Raw genomic sequence first — 18,605 nt, forward strand, 5'->3', positions numbered from 1 at the left:
GGCAAACAACAGACAGAGACGTTACCAATCAGGCCACAACAACCCTTTGATTTAACACCCGAACGTTATTGGAAATATTACGGAGAATATTTGCACTTTAGGGGCTGTTTTTTTCTGGCCATGTACTGCAGGGGAACCCTATTCTCTACAGCCATTTCATCGTATATATTCCAAGAACATCAGCATTTTACACAGCATATGGCTCCTTATTGTCAAATGCACATTATCGAAGCAACTATACTCATTATTTTCTTTAATGGGGAGCATTCCCAACGACTCGCAGCTGTGCCCTTTTAGCACGGAAAAGTTTTCTGCTATGTGGTTGGTTAGAATTATCTTGTCCAACCAATCAGCGATCAGGAAACTTTTCCGAGCGAAAAGGGCACCGCTGCGAGTCGGTGCAAATCTGCCTCACTAAAAAGAATTGACTATAGAACGGACACTCGCTGGCTAGAGCGCATACCTTCGCCTATATCATGTTGTATATTATAAAATAGCCAATTGAATTATGCATACTTTGGCACTAGTTCCAAGCAAATCAGAAAAAAAGTTAGCCATGATATGGCAGAGGTTTTTTTCGTGATCTTGGCCTTGACTTTTGACCCTATCTCTCCCAAAATCTAATCAAATAGTCCTTGGATCATGGCCAATCATCCTACCAAATTTAATGGGATTCGGTCAAATAGTTTTTGAGCAATACGAATCACAAACAAGCAGACATACAAACAAATATACCCCTATCGAAACGTAACCTTAGAAACGAAGTTGGCAAAGGTCTTCAGTTTCCTCTTGAAAGCCTTAACTTATGTTCGAAATTATAATTTCTTTATTAATTACTGTTGAAATCTGTTATAATGTGTTCGGTATATTTTAAAAACGAAACTGCTATTTCATGTAACATTTGGCGGACATATTGAGAACCAAAGCTTTTTATTTTTCTTCTTCTTCATTTTAAGTTTTTATTTAAATATTCCCATTAGAGATTAATATAAAAACGAGTATATGATATGCTTTTAAATATACTACCAATAAGGGTATGAGCTAGTTGCGCTAGCATATTTAGCAACAAGAATTATCAATTCTATTAGGTATAGGCCTACATAAAACTAGATGGTAATTAGTACTGTGAAATGAAATTTATGAATATACATAAGTGTGTTAACTATAACATATCAATATTGTTGAAAGCTGTATAAAATTTCAAACTAAAATTTGGTTCACGCATTCATTTTGGTGAAAGAACTCATGTATAGGCCTATTAGTCCTGCAAAATCTAGAAATCAAAATCAGACACTTATAGTCACGATTGACCTACTAATGACTTATTAAGCAGATTTCATATCAATTCAGTGCCGAAAAGACTATTAACAATTGTATCGATGACGGTAAACAGTAGTAGGCCTATATACAGTATAATAGCCTAATAGGCCTACCTGACTATAATTTTCAATTACCAGATTTGTGACTACACAAGGAGGCATATTTGATAATAACGATTACCTAAATCTTGTATATAATTTGCCAATGTATTGCATAATTGAAGTATGCTGAAATATAAGGTATAAGATATAACATATAAGGTAGACAGATAGGCTAGGTCTATCGATTTGACTTAACAGTGTGCGGAATAAGTAAGACTAAGTATCCTTTGCTTACCTGCGAAACTTTAGATCTTATCCTGCAGAATTCCTAAGTATATCTTTTCAACGATGTGGTGTAAAAGACACTATATTAATCCTAAAATTAGTACAAGTAAACAGACATGAATTACAGATCGCCGATTTAATCTCCCCGGTTCCTTGGGCACAAATAAGATAGCGCCGCCCTGGTGGCGGTAAAGCAAACTAATGTTTTCATGTTGAACAGGCTAATCTTTTTATAATTTATATATGACATATTTGTTTTAACGTTGTTACTGTTTTTAGAATGATTTACTATGGATTTGTTATCATTTATTTATTTCCTTTTCTCACTAGGCTATTTTTCCCTATTGGAGCTTATAAATTTAGCATCTTGCTAATCCAACTACGGTTGTAGCTTGGCTAATAATAATAATAATAATAATAATAATAATAATAATACGGGACGCTTGTATACTTTGTATGAAGATAAATCTAGCTATCATTTTTTTAGTATTAGAATAACAAACCCATAACAAATTACTAAAATATCCCATTGCTAAACAGTACTGTACAATTATTATCTAAATTGTATGTTCTTTCATAATAAACACACACACACACACATACACACACACACACACACACACACACACACATATATATATATATATATATATATATATATATATATATATATATATATATATATATATATATATATATATACTTGCAACAGAAATAAAATTTCGCCAATACACAATCAAAGGGGAATACTACACACCTGAGAGAAGAAATCATGCTAATTTCAAGCATGTTTGCATTGGAACTGCAACAGTCATTGCCATCGACATGGGTATAAACTGATGTATGGAATTTGGGCTAAATAGACAGGTGGCCTACTGGTACCGGGGAGACCATTCAAGGAATGAGGGCAACTGGAGGACAACTCTGCAATTGCAAAAGGAAATTAAAGTTGAAAGAGCTTGATCAGGAGGAAATAAAGTGGGAATAGAGGTTGAGTAGAAAGCTAGCAAGTGGGTGCAGCTATGAGGCTGCAAAGTTTTATTAGTAATGATTTCATAGCCAGAGGTACAAGACAGCATTATTATTATTATTATTATTATTATTATTATTATTATTATTATTATTATTATTATTATTATTATCATTTCAAGCAGGATGATATAATTATGCCCAAGGGCTCCAACAGGAATAAATAGTCCAGTGAGGAAAGGACGCAAGTGAATAAATAAACTACAAGATCAGTAATGAACAATCCAAATAAAATGTTTTAAGAACAGTAACATAAAATTAGGTCTTTCATATACAAACTATAAAAACTTCAAAAAAAGAGGAAGGGAAATAGGATAGAATAGTGTGCCCGAGTGTACCCTCAAGCAAGAGAACTCTACTCCAAGACAGAGGGAGACCATGGTACAGAGACTATGGCACTACCCAGGACTAGAGAACAAAGGTTTGATTTTGAGTGTCCTCCTAGAAGGGCTGCTTACCATAGCCAAGTCTCTTCTACCCTTACCAAGATTAAAGTAGCCAACAGCTACCCTCCACCACAAATGATTGAATATATTCTTTCAAATTAATCAATATCAGATAATTTTTGCTTTTCTACACATGCAAAATTTGGAATCATCGTCTATCTTCTGATACACGAGTCATTTTGAACCTTTGGACTCCAAAGTTAGTTATTTCTAGGCCAGTGCAGTTAGATAATATTGCCAGGGTGAGCAGCAAGATTAAAATAAAAATAAAGGAAACCGCATTGAGGCATTGTGCTACACTTTAAACAGGAAGGGAAATCCATATGACTATTTTACGTAAACTGCAAGAGATACAAATCATACTTGCGAGAAAGTAGACGAAAATGGATACCAACACATTTTACGATCATTTCAGTGAGGGTACAGCCACTTATAATCGATGAAGATAACAATTATGAGGAACAAAATAAGAAAACTATCACATAGATTTTATACAGTAAACATGGTCTACTAGGCCTACTTTTGGAATTGTGTGACTGTAGTGTCATTGATACTTGCCCAAACTACTAACACGGCAGTTAGGATGTTTTCCCCTTGAGTTCTCGCTTCTGCTGCTGTCTGTGCTTACTGCAGCTCACCATTGTGTTATGGTAACTAGATTTGCCTGATGGGTACCGCCGGGTCATCTGGATATATCCTAACGTAAAAATTCTTGTGCGTAGCAGTGGAAATTGGGAGAACGGATTTAACGATTAGATTGCATTGATGAAATTAAGACATAAAACCTGGTGGTTGGGCTGGGGGCCATTCATTTCTGATTTGTTGCAGTAAGAAGTAAGAGTTAAAAGGTTAGACAGCAAAATGGAAGCAAGAACAGAGGTAAAAGTAGAAGTCTAAAAAGTAGGTACAGCTAAGGGACTAGGTGCACTGCGCAGAACCTTTGGTACTGACGGTACCATGATATTACAAGAAGATAAGATACTAGGGAGAGAAACCAAAGGAGATTAAGTACCAGAATCCTGTGAAATCAAAGAAATATGGTAGCCTATTGTCTTTTCCTGGTGTAAGGAAAAGGTGTATTTTTGTTTTAGAAGTGACTTTCCTTTAATAGGATTGTAAAATGAAAAATTTGGAGATAATTTGTATTTTTCCTAACAATAAAATCCCCGTCCTTTATACACGACAGAATACAGTAAAGTCAAAGCTTGAAAACACGGTCCTTAAACTCATATGCTGTAACGAGGTGTAACCAGTGGCCGGTATAGTTCCAAGCTGGAAGTGGAAAAACACCGCCCACTGCTTGCTCACTAAGCATTCACTTTGATTACAGCCGGAACTTTCTAGGGGTAGGTGATAGCAAGAAAGTATGAGTAAAGGACACAGGTTTGTATAGTTAGGAAAAATGCAAATTATCTCCAAATTTCTTTTTTGTTCCAGCACAAATACAAACCATTGTCCTTTAAAAGCTGGTCATGAATGGCAGAGGCAAGGGGCAGTAACAATGCCCGAGAGACTGACCATATATACAATGTGGTCAGCACCTAAGTCTCCTCTCCACACATGCTAGGACCAGGGAAGGCCAGGCAATGGCTGCTGATGATTCAGCAGGTAGACCTATAAGCTCCCCAAAAGCCCCCTCCTTAGCTCACAAGGATGGCGAGGTTGCAAACACTACAAAAAACTATCGAGCTTGAGCAGGACTATAATCCCAGTCCGGTAATCACCAGACAGGGAGGGACATTTCCAATATATTTAGGTGGAAGGAAGTCACTATTTCAACTGGCTAGGTAATTAAAACTCAACTTTGGTAAGTGGTGCTGAGTTAAGGTCCTTTGCACCTTGTGTATATTTGGTTTGTCAATACCAACAGGTCCACAGCCCATGCAATAAAGGATGCGGAGCAGAAAAATCTGTGTAGTAACAGTGAGGTATAGCCTATACATGTCCATGAGTTTGCCTGGTCACACCACAATTCCCCTCGTAAGGAGCGTGGGAAATGACACTTTTATATAATATAATAGAAAAGCTACAAGCTATGTGGTGCTTACCTGCAACCAAATCAATTCGAGCCGATAGGGTTTCTGATGCTGCGCCCAAAGAGCAGGGAAAGTGAAATCAAAGGAAAAGAAAAGGGCCAGTCACTCTTCACTTTCATCCCAGTCTAAAACGTAACCTCCATCCTTGATATGATGTTAATGGTCCTGGAAGAGGTAGCTATACCACCAGCTATGTACTAGCCAATACAGATCCTAACAAGAATAAGTAAGGACCCGTGGGTAGATTTCTGCAGGTAATGGACAGTAAATGTGGTCTGTAGTTTCCAGAAGCCTGCACTCTGCCTAGGCCAGAGAGAGATTCTTACAGAATGCTAGGGTGGTGCCGACTCCTCTGACATCATGAGCTCTAATCCGAGCTATCTCCGAGACAGAAGGTGAGGGTGATGAATAATTATGGTCACTAATTTCCCTTAGCCAAGAGATCGTACTTTTAGTCACCACCTTCTGTAAAGAAGGTGCTGATGAAGAAGAGCTGTGGCTGCAGTAAAGTAGTTTGTGTACATTTAAGGGAGCACCTCAGCACTTTCACTGGACACAAAAGCAGCTGATCAGGATTTTTGGTAACTGCTATAAGACCCAAGACCTAACCAATTCTGAGCTTTAGCTTCAAACTCAGGGAAAAAAAAAGAGACCTGTCCCCAGCAATCAGTATTAGCAACACTGAAGGAAAGACCATGAAGGTCGCTAACCCATTTGGAGGAGGTTACTGAGCAAGAAAATAATTTTGAGGGTAAGGTTCCTGTCCGAGGTAAGCTTCAACAGTTCATAAGGTACCCTCCTACCGACTGCCAGCCCTTAGTAACATCCCAGAGCAGTGGTCTCGCCTCTATCAGACAGGACTGCTCAAGACTGTATGAGCAATCAGTACCGAGATCCGTCAAGGAAGTACCAACTCTTTTCAGCCTAAAGACGTGGCTCATGACCAAGCAATAGCATTTCACTGCTGATAATGAGCAGAGCTTTTCTCTTTAGAGGTAAAGTAAAATTTGGCTATACATGGAATAGCTGCTCTAGAGGAGAAATGTTCACTTACAACACTAACCACAGGGGATGACCCACTTGGATTGGTATGCTGTACTGAAGTTGACGATCTCCGGAGGTATCCCGTCATCTCTCGCGCCACTTCGCATAAACAGCGTTTCTCCAGGAAAAGATGCTGGATAAGCTTCGCGTGTGAAGCCGTAGATTCCATCGAGCTGTGGAATACCTGGGTATGTGATTGGCATAACAAGTCAGGGAGAGGAGGTAATTCTATCGGAATATCTATCTCCTTAGGTATACAGTAGAAGGTCCAGGTGCCATTCTAATGTACTTGGGCCATTTTGGGAATACTAGTCATATTGAGAATGAGAGTAAATCAGAGTCTGTTCAAGATGCTCCTCATCAGGCAGAGCTGTATAAAAATAGACATCGAGGCCATACCAGGGGTGTTGGGTCTGGCACTGGTGAGCAGTTATTTCGGAAGCTTCTGATTTAGAGCTTTGTGAACAGATTGACTGGCAGGGAATTCCACAAAGTCAGGATCCTGTTCTCTATCTAAGGATGCTAAGATCTTTCCAATGACAATGGCCTCGAGTAAACTTTCCGATTGTCCAACACCTTACGAAGTTTGGAGGAAGACAATATCGGGAGAAATGCACGGTGTTGAATTTGGAATCATTGATTACCAATGAAAGCACTGCTTTGCTCCCACAAGATTGGAAACTGAATGCCAGACCTTGACCTCAGCACTCCCCAACAATGGAATAGACATGCTTAGTGTTAGCGTGTCCCCACTCCCACACCTTAAGTTTGAACATGAGAAGCGTACTTTTTAAAGTTAAAAGACTTTTAAAAGCCAAGTTTGCTTAACCGTAGACATTCCCATGGCAGCAAACAATCCCAAAACAGTGGAAAGAAAAAGAGAAAAGTAATTAAAAAGCCTTGAAACTTCAGCCAGTGGAAGAACATCTCTTCTCTGTGAATTCAAAGAGTACCTAGTGAGGATTCTGAGGAAGCAGGGGGGCCAGCCTTCCACACTCTGGTCCACCTGTTTACACCTAGTTATAAAAGTTTAACTGTCATATTCTTCAACTTTGCTGATATACTATCCTATATAAAGGACGAGGGTTTGTATTTGTGCCGGAACAATTATAATTTCTTGTTATTTGTACTTCTCGAATTTCTGCCTCAACTAGGGTCTGCTTTAGGTCTGTCTGTATGTATTTTTTCCCCAATTACCTGGACCTTCTTGAGTCTTCATTCTGTTATTTCCATACCTACCAATGACCATTTTTTACTTGTCCCCTATCATATGCCCAAAACATTCATTCTTTGATATGATCTATAGGATTTGAGCCATATAAGCCAAGTGTTGGGGCCTAGGAGGCAATTTATCCCCCATGGGCAGAAGGGGGGTTAGTCCATACATTTGTAGTATGTGTATTCTAAATCTTGTTATGGTATAGTAGTAATTCAGTTACCTTCTGCTTTAGTAATGACCAAGTCATGTTTATCATAGTGCTCTGTCAGTTCCATAAAAAGAATAATCTTTTCTTTTCCTCAAATGATCTCGAAGGTTTCCTAATACAAGAAACAAAGTTTTGCTTTGGAATCCTCCTAAGCATGAGAAAGGCCCACAGAAAAAATAAAAATTTTATGAACTAATTTCAGAATGACCCTTAACATGTAGTTTTGCAAAATGAAAACAGTTAACTAGACAACTTCACAAGAATTGTGAAATAAGACATGTTTTAAGTAGTCCGTGTCCTCACTATTCATTCATTATATACACCAAAAGGCAAATAATTCTTGGTCGCCCAAGAAAATCCTAAACTTTATTAGTTATACTTTATTCATTTTTTATCACAGTTTAAACTTTAACATGTACACTTTGAGGAGAACACAGTTTCATGATCTACATAAAATTAAATCAGTACCTTAAATAGTTACTGGACCTAACAACGTAAAAACTATAAAAACATTCAGTACAGTACAGAATAAACCTTGCCAAATAGTTCTTATAGTAAATCTTAAACTAAATCAGGTCATCCTGTATTTAGGCTACCGATGCAGGATATCAAAAAGACTTAAGTCAACTAAAATGTACACTATATAAAGAAATCATTTTTGTTACATTAAATCAAATGTAAATGAAAGTCTCTCTCAAAACATTTTTTACCTTTGAGAACATCAGGGCCACTTTAAAATTTCAACCCAAGTTATTACAATAACAAAATAAATATACAGTATTCTATTATTATCACTAATTAGCATACCCCTATTCTATCTTACATTGCATTGTACTTCATGGAAGTATATCAAATGACAATCTTTCATACAAAGGAAAATACTGTACTGTACATTTTGTCGCTGAAGATTGGGAAAGGTTTTGATAAGACTTCATGAAAAGGCAAATTTTCACTTTTCCCTCTCATTTCTATAAAAGCTTCATATATTTTATATATAACACCTGATCACATCATCAGTGGCATACAACGCAACAACTTAAGTCAAAGTTTTATTAATTCTAACTTTAAAAAATCAAGAATGCTTAATGAATGCTAGCGGACTTGGTAAAAATATCTGTAAGCGATACATGAAGTAAAACACTCAAATTACATAATCATAATTTCCCGTTTAAGGAAAACACTTCAATCTTGGCATTTTACCCACATATGCCTTCAGTAAATATCTAGTAAGAAACACATCAGTAATATGACTTCCACAACGTCCCTAATAAAATGCTGGTATTCTAAAGTTGTAGGCTACAACACCAACTCAAGTGACAAATGATTATTATTTGAAGGAGATTAATGACTGGTTGAAACTTTTAAAGAAAGTCAAACCATCCACAGTCAATCCTCTTCTATAAATACCCGGATGTCACTATAATAATTTACATTAGCAATACAGACATAAAATAACCTATGACTAATGATTGGTACCTTCACTATATGTTCTCAACATGAATGTTGAGCAGCAACTTTTTTCGTTTTCTTTTCACCTAGGTATTCAATACTGCCTTCACCTTACCATGGGGCTTCAGTATACAGTAAACATTAAATGATCTCATTCTTACTCTATACAATGACCAGTATATTAACAAAGCTAAAACTGTCACCTGCTATTTACAGAGCACTTGAAAATTTCAGTATCATACAAGATTCCTCTGGCTGTAGAATTTTCTTTTAGACACTGCTTCAGTGGAGGGGCACCAAGAGTTGTACTGTAATGCATTGTAAATAAAAAAATAAAAAGACTCCCTATAGTTATATACAGAGGCCCTGCAAAATTATGTTGTGTACAAGGAACCTCTTCAAGCTGAAGACTTTTCTTTGACACATGGGTTTGGTGGTGGGGCACTCGAGTTGTAATGAGACTTAATCCACGGATGCTCCATGATAGCATCGAAACTAAGGCGATCTCTTGGGTTATATCTTAGCATCTGAAAACAGGAAAAATTCCACTTTATATCTCCACAATTTGAATTAGGCTCAGCAACAAGTGCAGAGACTTATTGAAGTGATAAGTAGATCACAAAGTCTTAAGTATAATTCTTACAAGGCTGACCAGAAGGTTTATTCTTAAAATAAAAAATTTCTTATCCTAGTTAAATTCCTTAACCTTAATGATTGGAGAAGCTGAAAATTAAGGTTTTCAGTTTTAATTAGAGGCATTCACTGCTGGCTGAAGCCTGAACATAAAATATGCTTAACTGGTAACACTGCCCAACACTATGGTAGTAGGTTGGCCAGGGCACCAGCCGCCCGTTGAGATACTACCGCTAGAGTTATGGGGTCCTTTGGCTGGCCAGACAGTACTACATAGGACCCTTCTCTCTGGTTATGGTTATTTCCCTTTCCCTACACATACACCGAATAGTCTGGCATATTCTTTACAGATTCTCCTCTGTCCTCATACACCTGACAACACTGAGATTGCCAAATAATTCTTCTTCACCCAAGGGGTTAACTACTGCACTGTAATTGTTCAGTGTCTACTTTCCTCTTGGTAAGGGTAGAAGGGACTCTTCAGCTATGGTAAGCAGCTCTTCTAGGAGAAGGACACTCCAAAATCAAACCATTGTTCTCTAGTCTTGGGTAGTGCCATAGCCTCTATACCATGGTCTTTCACTGTCTTGGGTTAGAGTTCTCTTGCTTGAGGGTACACTCAGGAACACTATTCTATCTTATTTCTCTTCCTCTTGTTTTGTTAAAGTTTTTATAGTTTATATAGGAAATACTTTAATATTCGTACTGTTCTTGAAATATTTTATTTTTCCTTGTTTCCTTTCCTCACTGGGCTATTTTCCCTGTTGGAGCCCGTGGGCTTATGGCATCCTGCTTTTCCAACTAGGGTTGTAGCTGAGCAGTTAATAATAATAATAATAATAATAATAATAATAATAATGATGATGATGATGATGATGATGATGATGATGATGATGATGATGATGATGATGATGATGATGATGATGATGATGACATACATAAAAAACTTTAGTTGCGACTGGGAGTAAACGCTGGTAAGCGAGGAGGCAAGTACACAAAACGTCCCCTTCCATCCTCCACTTACTTCAATTCTATTTCTTTTAAGATTGTATCTAGTGTGAGTGGGAACTTCCATGAACGCCAGTTAACCCTTTTACCCCCGGGCTATTTGGAAATTTCCAACCCCTAACCCCCAGGGGGTTATTTTTTTCCCCAGCACATTTTGCAGTATATTTTTTTTAAATTGCTCTAATAGCCTTAATTTTTGTCATAGAGAGGTCAGGTTGGTCTCATTCTCTTGGAAAATGCCCGAGGTTTCTTTAAAATTTATCAAAAATATGAAAAAAAAAATTTTATAGCATTTTTTTGCAAGGACATACCGGTACGTCCATGGGGGTAAAGGGATGGCTTTTGTGAAACGTACCAGTACGTCCTTTGTGGGTAAAAGGGTTAAGTATTGAAAATATTTTAGTTTGAATTTATTGACCTGCAGATATCCAACAAGTACAACTTCCTCAAAATCCTCTTAACAGATTGTCAATGGTTTAACCATTGAGGTGGTATTTCCGTTACAGTATTGCGTGACACTCGAGCATAGCATCATAATATGCTAAGCTGACTATAATTTGTCCCAATTAGCTCACACTGGCCCACTACTACATTTTAAGATATATTTGCACTTTATGCTTTAGCAAACCTTAACGTTGGTTTGTCTTAAAAACTTAATCCAGGGGCTAATACTACATGATTATAATTCTTTCACACATTATGTTGCCAACGATTACTGTGCCATGAAAACACTAGGCACTTTTAGGTACAGTGCAGGCTAGAGATTCAAATTTATGCATCCAGTATTGATAACCGATCTTAATTTAAAACTTTACTAACTTCCTAGAGTTTAGACCTAGCTTGAAAACTTTTTTAAAATGACATTTTCAACAGCTTCTAATTTTCCCATAAGTTAAAAAAGCATATGAAAAGAATTGTTCAAAATATAACAAATTTTTAAGTAATTTGTATTTTTCCTAACATACTTACCTAGAACTACCTTCTTAGGAGTTACTGGTAACTCTACCTAACCGACCAGCTTTTTGTATAGTTTACCCTCATTCCGTTTTCTAAGGGGTCAAAATATAACAATTAATACCATTGGAAAACAAAAGTAAAAAGATCTGAAGACTTACCCTGCAAATCAAATCCTTCACATCCTCGGAGAAGTGTGTGGGGAACCTTATGTCGACTCTTGCAATTCTCTTGAACGTCTCTGCGTGTGACTTCGCTTCAAAAGAAGGTTTGCCCGCTAGAAATTCATAGCAGAGAACCCCCAACGACCATATGTCCACTTTCTCGTCGTACATGCGACCTTCAATCATCTCAGGAGGCAAGTAGTCCAACGTGCCACACAAAGTAGTCCTCCTGCAAGAATCCAACACCTTATGAGAATAGAAAAAGGAAAGAAGGAAGGAAGGAAGGAAGGAAGGAAAGAAGGAAAAGGAAAGAAGGAAGGAAGGAAGGAAGGAAGGAAAGAAGGAAAAGGAAAGAAGGAAGGAAGGAAGGAAAGAAGGAAAAGGAAGGAAGGAAGGAAAGAAGGAAAAGGAAAGAAGGAAGGAAGGAAGGAAGGAAGGAAGGGAAAGGAAGGAAGGAAGGAAGGAAGGAAGGAAGGAAGGAAAAGGAAAGAAGGAAGGAAGGAAGGAAGGAAGGAAAAGGAAAGAAGGAAGGAAGGAAGGAAGGAAAAGGAAAGAAGGAAGGAAGGGAAAGGAAGGAAGGAAGGAAGGAAGGGAAAGGAAGGAAGGAAGGAAGGAAAAGGAAGGAAGGAAGGAAGGAAAAGGAAAGAAGGAAAGAAGGAAGGAAGGAAAAGGAAAGAAGGAAGGAAGGAAGGAAAAGGAAAGAAGGAAGGAAGGAAAAGGAAGGAAGGAAAAGGAAAGAAGGAAGGAAGGAAGGAAGGAAGGAAAAGGAAAGAAGGAAGGAAGGAAGGAAGGAAGGAAGGAAGGAAAAGGAAAGAAGGAAGGAAGGAAGGAAGGGAAAGGAAGGAAGGAAGGAAGGAAGGGAAAGGAAGGAAGGAAGGAAGGAAAAGGAAGGAAGGAAGGAAGGAAAAGGAAAGAAGGAAAGAAGGAAGGAAGGAAGGAAAAGGAAAGAAGGAAGGAAGGAAGGAAAAGGAAAGAAGGAAGGAAGGAAGGAAAAGGAAGGAAGGAAAAGGAAAGAAGGAAGGAAGGAAAAGGAAAGAAGGAAGGAAGGAAAAGGAAAGAAGGAAGGAAGGAAAAGGAAAGAAGGAAGGAAGGAAGGAAGGAAAAGGAAAGGAAGGAAAGAAGGAAGGAAGGAAGGAAAAGGAAAGAAGGAAAGAAGGAAGGAAGGAAGGAAAAGGAAAGAAGGAAAGAAGGAAGGAAGGAAGGAAAAGGAAAGAAGGAAGGAAGGAAGGAAGGAAAAGGAAAGAAGGAAGGAAGGAAAAGGAAAGAAGGAAGGAAGGAAAAGGAAAGGAAGGAAAGAAGGAAAAGGAAAGGAAGGAAAGAAGGAAGGAAGGAAAAGGAAAGAAGGAAGGAAGGAAGGAAGGAAGGAAGGAAGGAAGGAAGGAGAGAGAGAGAGAGAGAGAGAGAGAGAGAGAGAGAGAGAGAGAGAGAGAGAGAGAGAGAGAGAGAGCCAAACCACTGTACAAATTAGGAAATTACTTTAAACACCATAAGAATTTCAGAATTATCTTCAAAACTAAATTCAAAACACAGTACATGCAGTAATTAGAAGCATTCCATTTCTATAAAGGTAACAGGTAATTTTCAAATTCTAACCTTTCATTCGGCGAATACACAGACCACCCAAAATCAGCAATTTTAAGCTGGCCATCAGCAGCAATCAGTATATTTTCAGGTTTAATATCACGGTGAATAACTTTCTTGGAATGGCAGTACTTGAGCGCACTGATAAGCTGTAAATAATAAATAAAAACATGCTACAGAATTACAGTCCTTCAAAGAACTAAAAGATATAGTTTTATAAGAAAGTAATCGAACTAAGAGAGAATATCTTCTATATCTTTAATAGTTTAATATGATTTATAGTTAATTTTGTTCTCTTCATTTATTTATTTCCTTATTTCCTTTCCTCACTGGGCTATTTTTCCCTGTTGGAGCCCCTGGGCTTATAGCATCTTTCTTTTCCAACTAGGGTTGTAGCTTGGATAGTAATAATAATAATAATAATAATAATAATAATAATAATAATAATAATAATAATAATAATAATAATAATAGCATATCTTCAACTGAAAAAGAAACATTATCATACAAAAGTAATTAATCATAAACTGCCAATGCTCAAGTGCAACAAGAGCTGCAATTTAACACCGTAAACGAAAAGTAGAGTAATACAATAGATGCTCTACCTGAATCATGTAATTGGCCGCCTGATGCTCGGTGAATCGCTTCTCGGGTTGGGAACAGAGAACTTTGTACATCTCGCCGTAACGAGCAAATTCAAGAATGAGGTATACCCTTTTCTCGCAGTGAAAGTAGCCGTACAAACGAAGGATGTTAGGGTGTCTGGAAGGTAATTTTTATTAACAAAAGCACAGCAGAGTACTATGTGAAACACATTCTTCTTTTGTTTGCAAAATTCATCTAAACATTAACATAAGAAGATAAGCTAGATACAAAAGAATCTCAAGACACGAGAATAACTGTACCTTAAGTGTGACTGGATTTCAACTTCACGGCGGACCTGATGCGTTACTCCAGCCTTTGCCAAGACATTCTTAAAAACAACCTATTCCAAAGAAGGATAATTTGTAGATTCAACATTAATGCAGTCAGAAGAGATTTTATACATTAAGTTTATTAAGGAAAATTATTTACTTTTCAAGGTCAAGGTCATATTTTCTAAAAGAAGACTAACAGAAATAACTGTAAACATTCAAGACAAGTTCCAGTGATGGTGTTTACATGCAGGTTTTTCATCTTGGTTTTATTATTTGGTTACCCTCTTGTCAGCCTTAATTCAGTACACAAACTTTAAAAGACAGATGAAAAGTTCATCTTAACTTCATAGTTATCTTTTGAATGTAAAAATTGTTTTAACGGTTACTTTCCAAGAACACTTATTTAAAATCAAACGCCCACCTAAAAATATTAAAAGTCCACTGCCACTTGGCTGTTTACACAGAGTATTCACTATAAATCACAAATTTTAAGTAATTTGTATTTTTCCTAACAATACTTACCGAGAAACACTTTCTTAGGAGATTACTGGTAACTCCTCTCCGACGACCAGAGTTTTACGTAGTTTCTCCTACTTCCATGTTCTATACTGTCCTGAATAACGGGAGATAACATGACCTGGGGGCAATGCCCGATGAAGGTAGCGCGTCTTTGAGAAGGAATCGCCAGTAAGTTTTCTGGTCAGTTCGTGAGCACACGTGCTTCACGACGCTCCTCATACTCCGTGCGATTCCCTTTGTGTTTGGTTCCACGTGCTTCCCACGTGATCGGGATCTCTTAGTGTGTGTTTAGTGCCTTACCTACGTGCTTTTGATTTCGCTCCCTTGTGCTTTCCCTTTTTGGCTTGCTTGTGTCTACGGCCCTTTGTGTTGCGTTATGGAGAACATTCGCCGTTGTCCTGGGCCTAGAGCCGGTAGATCGTGCGGGGCTTTTCTGTCCAAGCCCGATACTGACCCGCATACGTTGTGTACCTCGTGTAGGGGTAAAGCTTGTTCGCCGTCGGACAAGTGTTCCAAATGTGCCGATTGGCCCGAGGTCCAGTGGATAAAATTCCGTACCAAAAAGAAGGCATCAAAGAAGTCCCCTAGGAAGACTAGCGTTTCTTCCCCTGCGACTTCAGCAGGAGAAGGGTCAGGTAGGGTACAGCCGTCTTCCCCTACCCAAAGTAAGGGGCGAGGTAAGTCCAGGGAGAACAGGCAGTTGGCTCCGCTTTCCCAAAAGAGGGAATTTGTGGGCGGTTCTTCGTCGGCCAAGGCAGTTCAGGCGCCCGTAAGTGAGTGTAGTGGGGGTCCGGGGGACGTGGCTCTCTCTCATAGGGGGACCCCATGTGGTCTAATAGTGTCCCTTTTTCTTCGTCAGGTTCCTGGGTGGAAGTTCCAGGGGCATCAGCGACGGAGGGCGGCGTCAGCAGAGAGGAGTCCCCGCAAGAGGATCCATTGGCTTGGGACGTACCGAGGACTCCGATGAGGTCCCCACTGGACATGGAGGAAGGCCTAGGCGAGGCCTTCCCCGGTTTGGCGGGCCCGTCGGGATGGTTGCCGCCGAAGACTTCGCTACAGGAGAGTCTCCCCATTCCTTTTACGTCAGGGGTACGGCGTAGCCCCAAGAAAACGCAGTCACGTGCTAGGTCCCGATTCATGGGTAAGTCTTACTCGTCAGGACGTGACTCTTCGGATTCGTTAAGCAGTGAACGGAGGAGACGACAGAGGAGGAAACGAGATCGGTCGGTGCGGAGGAACTCCCCTTCGCGGTCTCCCACAAGATCTCGGGACAGGGTGAGTCCCAGTTCCCCTCCACCCAAAAGCAGGAGACCAGCCTCCCCGGTAGGGACGTGGAAACGAGATCGGTCTGTGCGGAGGAACTCCCCTTCGCGGTCTCCCACAGGATCTCGGGACAGGATGAGTCCCCGTTCCCCTACACCCAAAAGCAGGAGACCAGTCTCTCCGAAAGGGACGTGGGTGTTCGTCCCAGGGAACAACTTTAAAGACTTTTCCAGGTCTATTAGTTCGACACCTGAGCGGGCAGGAGACTGTCCTCCTAGAAGGGCCTCCACGTGCCGCGCCAGGGAATCACCAGATAAGCGGAGGGCTACATCTTGCAGGCCTAAGACCCGTTCTGGAGACGCTTATTCCACCCAGCGGAGGGGGCCGTCGTCTAGGCCGGGCAGCCTCGACAGGTCCCCCCATCGAGAACCCAGAAGGGGAAGGACACCTCCGTCGAACTATCTCACGGAGGACACCGTTTCGCCGAAAAAGGCCTCGAAGAGGAGACGGCGGACGTCGAAGGTAGAGGAAGTAGGGGAAACTACGTAAAACTCTGGTCGTCGGAGAAGAGTTACCAGTAATCTCCTAAGAAAGTGTTTCGAGGTAAGTCTCTGTGTCGGAACAAATTATATTTAATATACCTTGCATTAATACAATCCCTTTATCAACAAAACCACAATTTCAAGCAAAATACAAAGGGTTTCAAACCCTCATGCTCCAATGACTAAATCTCACCTTCAGGGCAATAACGGTCTTTGACTTTCTCTCGCGAGCAAGATAGACATTTCCAAACTTCCCCTTTCCTAATGGCCTTCCAATCTCAAAATCATCAAGAGACCATTTTCTCCTGCAACAAATATTATTCATTGTATAATGCTTAAATACAAATATCTGTAATATCAATTGCATGAAAGGGGTTATCATTCTCGATATATCACAATATTACCAGAATCATTCTCAATATCTCATATAGTTTAACCAGATTACTGGCACACTAAATTTTAGCAAGGATGTTCAAAAAAATTTTTCTTAAATTAATATAACTTTAGAAGTTTACACAATGGTGAAAAAATTACCCAAATTTGAAAATCAGTCAAGATTCATAACACAGTACAGTACCTTACTTTCATAACTTTCCAGTGCTAAACATAATTGACTGGCGATTTGAGCAACGCTAAAAACAAACAATGCAAAAGTATTATGATAAATACAAACCCTGAATTAGGCCTTTCTTTGTCAGCTAAAGCAAAGGCATCAGTTTTGGGATCATAGGCTTCTGTGTCTTCACTTTCGTTGACAACTTCTGACTGATCACTTGACAGGTGGCTACCTTGAGATGTCTCAACGCCATCTTTTTCCGTTTGTGCCCCTTCGCTTCTCTCCCCAGCTATCGCCTTCATATCGTCACTCTTGCTGGGAGGATAAGACCTTCCTTCAAACTCTTCTTTCCGAGCAGCCGATGAAACGGAATTTTCTACAACCGCTCCTTTCTGAATACTTGATGCAACGGACCTTTCTTCACTTTCTCTTTTCTGGATACCCGACGGAGCTGGCATCTCTTTATCAACCTTGCAATTCTGAGGATTTGGAATACTAGGCTCTGAAACTTCTGGGGAACATTGTCGAGTCTCCTGGCAGACAATTGGACTGACCAAGTCTTTTTCTCCTGTATTAGAATTTGACTTTTTCACAGGATGCTCTTTAATAATAGTACCAACAGAACTATTTACATCGCATAAATTTTCTTTGCTTTGGCTTGATGTGGAAAGACTAGATGACACTACAGATTTTGGTGCTTCAGAAGAAAGCTTCTGTCTATTTTTGTCTTTATCAACAGACTGATTCACCTTAGCACTCACACTCTTTGGCTGTTCAAATCCTACAAAAGAAGGGAAATTCAACATCAAAGACTACCTGTAAAATTTTTATTCTACAAAATCAAAATTACTTTGCTAACACAATAAAATGTGGCATCGGGTCGTCAAACAGAACTGGACAGAATCCGGGTAATAGACAAAATAAAATGTCTGATGGACCAAGTTGAAGTTAATTTTTTTATTAACCCTTTTACCCCCATGCTATTTGGAAACTTCCAACCCTTAACCCCCAGGGGTTATTTTTTTTCAAGCACATTTTGCAGTATATTTTTTTTAAATTGCTCTAACAGCCTTAATTTTTGTCATAGAGAGGTCAGGTTGGTCTCATTCTCTTGGAAAATGCCTGAAATTCCTCAAAACATTATCAAAAATGTGCAAAAAAAATATTTAAATAGCAGTGTTTTGCAAGGACGTACCGATACGTCCATAGGGGTAAATGGATGAGTTTTGTGAAACATACCAGTACGTCCTTTGGGGGTAAAAGGGTTAATTACAATACACTTGCTCAAAGCAAAACTAAAGTCATTCTAAAATACAAATCAACCAGAACACTTTCAATTCAAAATCTAAAGTTGGGGCTATGTGTACCATATAGGCTGACCACTAAAGCAT

The 18,605-nt window shown here is 39.1% G+C and overlaps 1 protein-coding gene across 1 annotated transcript in view; it reads right to left on the bottom strand.

The window, feature by feature from the left end:
* Positions 1–7,992: 7,992 nt before the first annotated feature.
* LOC137627875 (aurora kinase A-like) overlaps positions 7,993–18,605 on the bottom strand; it is a 35,864-nt gene continuing 25,251 nt past the window's right edge. Inside the window, exons 5-11 of the mRNA XM_068359309.1 lie at positions 17,332–17,995; positions 16,852–16,963; positions 14,323–14,402; positions 14,023–14,179; positions 13,430–13,566; positions 11,834–12,065; positions 7,993–9,604 (exon numbers count right to left, since the gene is read on the bottom strand). Coding sequence (XP_068215410.1) covers positions 9,476–9,604; positions 11,834–12,065; positions 13,430–13,566; positions 14,023–14,179; positions 14,323–14,402; positions 16,852–16,963; positions 17,332–17,995 — 1,511 coding nt within the window. The 3' untranslated portion in view covers positions 7,993–9,475. The remainder of the gene's footprint in view (positions 9,605–11,833; positions 12,066–13,429; positions 13,567–14,022; positions 14,180–14,322; positions 14,403–16,851; positions 16,964–17,331; positions 17,996–18,605) is intronic.

Source organism: Palaemon carinicauda, chromosome 35 (genome assembly GCF_036898095.1).
Source record: "Palaemon carinicauda isolate YSFRI2023 chromosome 35, ASM3689809v2, whole genome shotgun sequence".
Taxonomy (NCBI): domain Eukaryota; kingdom Metazoa; phylum Arthropoda; class Malacostraca; order Decapoda; family Palaemonidae; genus Palaemon; species Palaemon carinicauda.